Source organism: Aplysia californica, unplaced genomic scaffold (genome assembly GCF_000002075.1).
Source record: "Aplysia californica isolate F4 #8 unplaced genomic scaffold, AplCal3.0 scaffold00208, whole genome shotgun sequence".
Lineage (NCBI taxonomy): Eukaryota > Metazoa > Mollusca > Gastropoda > Aplysiida > Aplysiidae > Aplysia > Aplysia californica.
The window spans coordinates 801,651-808,864 of NW_004797478.1; the positions used below are offsets into that span (position 1 = coordinate 801,651).

The 7,214-nt window shown below is 40.0% G+C and overlaps 1 protein-coding gene across 1 annotated transcript; it reads right to left on the reverse strand.

Annotated features, from left to right (window-relative positions):
- Nucleotides 1-5,779: 5,779 nt before the first annotated feature.
- LOC101861364 (fMet-Leu-Phe receptor-like) lies at nucleotides 5,780-6,901 on the reverse strand. The gene has a single exon (XM_005099304.1). The coding sequence runs from the start codon at nucleotides 6,899-6,901 to the stop codon at nucleotides 5,780-5,782; it is 1,122 nt and encodes a 373-aa protein (XP_005099361.1).
- Between the last annotated feature and the right edge of the window lie 313 nt (nucleotides 6,902-7,214).

Genomic DNA, 7,214 nt, shown 5'->3' on the forward strand with positions numbered 1-7,214 from the left:
CTTAAGAAGGAAGAAGTCACATGTTCAATGTTTAAAAAAATGGAGACGCAACAAGTTGTTATCGATCCAGAGACACAACAAGAAAGTACCGAGCTGGTCTACATGATTCATGACTGGCCAGTTTGTTTCTAGTCTCAAGCCTTTACCAGTGCACAACTAGTCAAGATGGCAGTCGGTGCTATCCCTTTATACCGCCAGTCCTACTGTGCCACCAACGTTATGCTCGTCCCAAGGCAGGCGGTATAACGTGGTTTGACTGTATAAAAAAAAAAAAAAATATATATATATATATATATATATATATATATATATATATATATATATATTAATATAATATATTTTGTATTAACTGTGACTTGATATATTATACACATCTCTATATTTATAATGTGAAGCAATATAATATATCCATAGCTGTTTGTTTTGTCCACCTTAATCAATCAATTTTGTATTTACAGATTTGTGTGCATGTGTACGCATTTTTACAATTAATATTATGAAAGTATTATGTTCCCAGTGCCATTTTTTACATTGTTGTGTTATGTTTGTTTGCACTGTTAATAAATAATATTCCTCAAAAAAATGCTACAATCGGTTTCAGATTTGTATTACTTTTTTGCATACAGCTTTGCTTCTTCTTTCCTGTCAAACATCTATCGTCCTTATCTTCCCTTCTTCTTTTTTATGTTTGTTACTCTCTTGTAACACCTCTAATCTTCTGGCGCTCATATGACCTTATGCAGTTGCGAGCGCCGTAAATCTTCTACTAAAAAATCAACAACAAAAAAACAGCTTTGTGGCATTTTTACTTGAGTGGTTCAGGCTACCAGACTTGTAACCGTGAGATTGCAGGTTCGTGTGACCAAAGTTCAGCCTAGTTAGACAATTTGTCCTTGAGGAAGGCACTGTCGTAGGCCTACATGAAATGTCCCCATTTGTCTTGGTCATATCGGAGATGGACCGGATGTTAAATTCGGATGTCCGGCTTCATAAATAACCGTTTAGTATTGCAAGAGCAACCAAAATTGTAATCGATGTCAATGGTTGTAGTGGTTAGCCACTTTGCTGTCACATGCAGGAGACCTGAGTTTGATTCCCAAATGGGGAGAAATTTTCATTGAGCTGTCCGCGTCGTTTTGTGCAAGAAAAATTCTGAAATTATGCAAACTGAGCCCAAAAAATGTGAAATTGTGCGCTTCTGTTCATTTTTAACAAAGAATGATAAAGGAAAATAATCAGAAATTATGCGAAAAATGATCAAATTTTGCTAAATTATGCGAGGTACGTAAAACCACAGGGACAGATTGAGTATCTCTGTCTTTGTGCTGGGAAGTTGGATCCCTCTCAGCCTGGGTTTGCACTAACAAACAGGGTAGGGAGCTTGCTCCTAAAAAATTATAGATCGTGTCCTACGTTAAAAAATAAGAATATAATCGTAGTGGGGACTTTTTCTTTCTTAAAAAAAAATAGACAAGGTGAAGAGAGGTAGATAGTGGGTGATTTACAGATGCTCTATAATGTGGTTTGCTCCTTCTTTCCTATCAAACATTTATTAACTGTCCTTATAAAATCTCTCATCCTACGCTTGTTCTTTTCTATGTATGTTGGGCCTACTCTTTAGTAACACCTCTAATCTCAGGCACATACGGTCGCTTTTAAGCACAAGGGGGCTACCCGAAAAACGCTGTTTTGAGAAAATCGAAGGTTAAACTTTTGCCCCTTGTTCAGGTTCTTTAAAAAACAAGGAGAGTTTTCTCTATAACCAAACAAATATACACACTAATGAAACCAAACTTCTCCTCTATAGGTAGGGCAATGCCCACTTTTGGTGTAGGTCAAGATTTCTGGAAACCCCCGAAATCTGGGTTAGCCGCTAGTCCTTAAAAGCGACCATATGCCCCTAGGATTGTTTAATTGTGTTACAAATGCTGTTAAACTCTTACTAAAACTACTAAAACTATGAGAGGTAGGCAGCAATTTCAAGCAGTCTCATGTAATGCATTGCCCTGATGGTAACAGGCAGACATCGTGAAGACTTTGAATGTTGTTAGCGTTTTTGTTTAATGTCACTTTTAATAATGCCGGTGGTTGGAGGGTGCCAGTGGTAGGTCCTACTTCTTTACTTTCCCTCTTTTATTTCTGTCTGTCTGTCTGTCTTACTTTTTCCCAGCACTAAATGACCATCATTATGCCGATGAGCGTATCTTTACTCAATGTTTTTAATAGGTTTATGCAGGTGCTCTGATGTTTTTTGCTCCTTCTTCTCTATCAAACATCTATTCTCCTGATCTCTCTCTCTTCTTCCCTATCAAACACTATAACACCCTGATCTCTCCTTCTTTTTTGTTGTGAGTGGCGACGGTAGCCGCTACAGTGGTTAGGCTACCGGACTCGCAGTCATGAGATTGTGGGTTTGGGGGTTCAAGCCTCAGTTCAGTCCAACGTTGTTTCCTTATTGGGACAGCCACTTTGCACACATTTTCCACTTAGCTCGGTCTTTTCGGATATGGATGTTTAGCTCAGAAATGACCAGAAAGTGTAGATAGGGGTGTTAAACCTATACAGTTTCACCTTTTTTGTGTGTTTGTTCTCCAATAGAACAAAGCGAAGTTTGTCATGGAAGTTGGTGGTTGACGGGTACTCTGGTGTGGTTTGCTCCTTCTTTCCTATCAAACATCCATCGCCCGTATTGCTCCTCCTTCTTTTTTCTATTCGTTACTTTCTAGAAACACCTCTAATCTTCGGCACTTATATATATGACCTTATTGTGTTGTAAGTGCTGTAAAACCCTTACTAAAACTAAAAAAAGAAGTGGGTAGAAAATCTTGGACTTGGATAGGCCTACTCCCACATCACACTCCAAGATGTTGCAAACAAATAGGACTACATTGGTAGCCTACAATATAAAAAAAAACCTGTCAAATTTAATAATTTATCTTTTATGTCCCTATCGACACAATTTAGATCATTAACCCTATCCGTACGCCCTGGGGTCATTTTGTACCCCCGGGGTTGTATTCTAGAATACTTCTAGTTCGAAGATCTCTTTGATACTTTCAGTATTTCTCAAAAAATTAGTTTGACAGACTGCTATGCAAAGCGTACGGATCGGATTAACGAGTAAATTTCCTCTTTGGAAAGTGGTGGCACAGAGTTCCCCACGTCATATGGATACGATCGTAAAACACGACGTACGGATAGGGTTAAGGTGGTGTCATTTAGGAGCTGGGCTGCTTTGACACTGCCAGTCACTGAGTCAAGGCCAACTCAGACAGAGATGGACCCAATGTGTGATCAAACAGACAAGGATTATTTATGTTCAAATTCAATAAAAATTGCAAAATTATGGGCGAAAAAAAGCTGATTTCTTCAATTTCATTATTTTGACAAGCACCTGATCTCACCAGGATGCTTCACATTTTAGGCAAGGTTCACTCGAGTGCATGTGCCATGGGAACAGCAGTACGGGGTGGAATGGGCTGGGGAGAGTTGGAGAACAAAATAAAAGCATTGCTTTTCAGTGGACAAACAAGACATTGCTGGATTGACTCAACTGTAAAGGACATCCTCAGTGACCACAATGTGACCCTCCTCCAAGCCACTCTTTAGTTTGAGTAAGAGTTTTACGGTACTTGCAACACAATAAGGTCATATAAGTGCCGAAGATTAGATGTATTACAAGAGAGTAACAAACACAAAAAAGAAGGAGGAGAGATAGAGACGATAAGTCTTTTATAGGAAAGAAGGAGCAAACCACACCAGAGCACCCGCCAACCACCCACTCCAAGCCACTCAACTCGCAGCTGGAAGATAATTCACTGCCTCCAAATCGCAACGTTCTATCTGACATTATTTGGCTGTTTTGAGTTACAAAGACCATAAGGTCAGAAACCAAATGTTCTTTCCGCTCTATCAAAATCGCAAGATTATTCGATATTGTTATCAAGATGTTCAAATAATTGCATTCGAAAAAGCTTGATATGTTGTGAAACTCAAACATTTTTGCGTCAAATTTCTCAAAACTAGGTACTGAGTAGATAGAACTTTGTAATTCTGAGGTAGTGAACAGTCTCCCTGCAACAACACGGATATCAACGGAAGGTCAAAGGAAAAGGAAAAGTAAACAACACATTATATCTGCCTTCACACACACTCTACGAGAACGGTCTCCTTTGGGTTGGTAGCATGACTTTTTATTTGTCATCATCTTTTTTAAAGCAATTTTCATATCACAGAATAAAAGCTAAATTGAGTAGTTGACAAAGAGGAGCACAATACTCTTCAGAACATCTCCAAAATATTATAGTAAAGAGACAATCCCCATTCTCCTGCCTACTAACATGCACAATGAAAATAAATCTTCCATCCACCCCTGTCATACCCAATCCCAACCTTCAAAAAAATTATTTTGTTTTTCTTGTGTCTTCATCTTGTGCTTTTGTACTCGCGATGATTTTCTATCAGCAAAGTATTCTATCGTACAGCTGTATAATAATGTAACAAGCCCCGAATTTTGATATTTCGTACCTACACGAGTTTGTCATGACAATGTGCTCCAAGTGTCGTAGTCATTTGCCTGTTTTCTTTGTCAATGTAACGACAAGAATATGTTACTACAGCTGCTGTTATCTGTTGTTTCAACTTTTCTTCTGTACATGTAACTCTTTTCGTCTGTTATTCCTGTTGTTGCCACCGCTGTCTTAGATGCTGCTAATGGGGATGTTGTTGTTGTTATTTAAGTTAAAAGTTCCCATTTAATTTGTTTTTTTAAAATTATTGTTCTGTTGCTATTGCTGCTATTACTGCTGTTGTAGCTTCTAATACAGTTGTTGTTCGTATTGTATAGCATGTTCTACGAAATAAGAACCCACTTTGGGTTTTGTTATTGTTGATTTTCTTTGGATTTTTGTTAGTTAGTAAGTTTGTTTTCTTTTGTTTTGTTTGATTGTTTGTTTTGTATTGTTTTGTATTGTTTGTTATTTTCTGTGTGTGTCTGTTGTTGGGTTGTTTTTTGTTTTTTTTGGGGGGAGGGGGATTTTGCTGTTTGTATTCTTTTTAGTGACATTCCATTTTTGAGACTTGTCCAAGACCCTCAAATGTCTTCCTTTCTCTCGTTTTCCTTGCTATTACGCAGTTGGTAACATACTTCTCTACCCCAGAATTTCAAAGTTCTATCTGACAGTTTGGTCGTTTAGCATTATTAACACTTCGAGTTCAGAAACCAAATGTTCTACATACTCTATAAAAATCGTAAGAACATTCAGAGTCGTTATTAAAATTTGCATTTAAAAAAAACCTTGACAAGTTGTGAAACTCAAAAATTTTACGTCAAATTTTTCAAAACTAGGTACTGAGCAGATAGAACTTTGTAATTCTAGGGTAGCTTATTGACTGACTCTAAGAAGCACAGGCTCAAATGTGAAGGGGTCCAACCACTATTTCTTACGCCATTCCTGCAAGTCCCAAAAACTGTTTTTAGATTGGTCTATTTTATGCCTACTTAAGGCTCTAAATTTCCACAGAATTTGAAATAAGTAATCAGTTTAAAAATAGAGTACACAAATCAAGTTTACTTCCAAACTTTTATATCAGTTTTCTCCCACAAGTGGAGCGGGTATGATATACATTAAAAACAAGAAGAAAAAAAAGAATGCTCAGAGGCATGGTCAGAAGCTACCTCCTGAATATCAAAGTTAGGTCGATGTGGGCGTAAAAATGTATGGAAAAAAAAGTTCAAATCTTGAAGCTAAAGTGGAAAGATAATCCTTCAGCTCACTCTCTAGGACTTGTCCTTCTTGTTCCCCCAGGCCAGCGCGAAGTGTGTGCGGAAGGAGGTGTTGTAGCTGTAGTAGATGAAGATGTTCACGGAGCTGTTCACCTGCTCAAACACTCGCCGCATGAAGTGGCCGGAGTAGTAGAGTCGGACGTAGCGGTCAGCGCTCCAACTGGCGTCAAAGCCGGCCAGCAGCAGACCGGACAAGCCCAGCATCACCATAGGCGTGTTCAGCACGATGAAGATAGTTGAAATAAGGACAACTTGGCGTACCACCTGAAGATCTTTGCCCGTGAGGCGCCATTTTGCCGGATTCTTACCCTCGTCGGGGCCTGAAGAGTCTAGCGCGTTATCCCCGTTTTGCTTAGCAGCAGTGACACCGGAGGAAGCAGACGATGACGTGAATCTAAATTTAGAAGCTTTCCGGAGGCTCCAGCTGAGGAGGATGACGCAGAAGGTGACGATGAACTGCGAAGAGAAAGGGACGATAGTCAAGGAGATGAGAAGAACACCGTCCTTGAACTTCTCTCGGTCCGGAGAGAGCCAGATGACCTTGCGAGTGGCATTAAGATCTGTACTGAACTCAGTGGTGACCCCGGTGTGTACGAAAATCGGGATGTAGAGAACCAGTGCGAACACGTTGAACACAGCGATGATCACCACAGAGCGCATCGGCGTGAAGGCGTGTTTGAAGTGGAGTGGTTTCACCACACACATACACCGCGCCAGAGCTAAGAAGACAGTGTTCAGCATGGTCACCACGTAGATGGCGGTACCGAGGTTGGTGAAGAACACCACACACCACATAGGGTCAAGCCGGAACAGGTGTCCGAGTGAACGCTCTAAGGCATGGCAGAACAAAGACACGCTGTTACACAGGTTCAGCATGGACACTGTCAAATCGGAGACGGACAGTCCTAGAAAGGAGACAGTTACGCCGTCATCCAAACCCATACGGATGAAGGTTTTTACGTTGATGACGTTGGTCCCAATTCCGAGTACGGAGAAGAGGAAAGCGGCGCAGGCGTTGGCGTATTGGAGGACGTTGTAGGCAAAGTTGTCCATGACGCCACTGTCGTACGACATGTTGTGGCTGGGGCTGCCCGTGATGTTTACCGAGTAGTTCATACTGGTTCTTGTGAGTTCCCGGCTGTGCGCACCAGAGAATGGTCTAGTCGTCAAGGGTTATTGCTGTTTAGTGTTATTTAGTTTTTAGTTTTAATAAGACTTTTATGGTACTTTTAACATAAACAGGGCAAATATGTAGCCAAGGTTTGATTTGAGGTGTTACCAGAGAGAAATTTAAAGGAAAGAAAATTGAGATAATTCAATTTTAGTAAGAGTTTTATGGCACTCGCAACACAAACTGGTCACATACGTGCAGACGTTTACATAGGTTATCGGAGAGTAATAATATACAAAGGAAAGAAGGATCGATAAG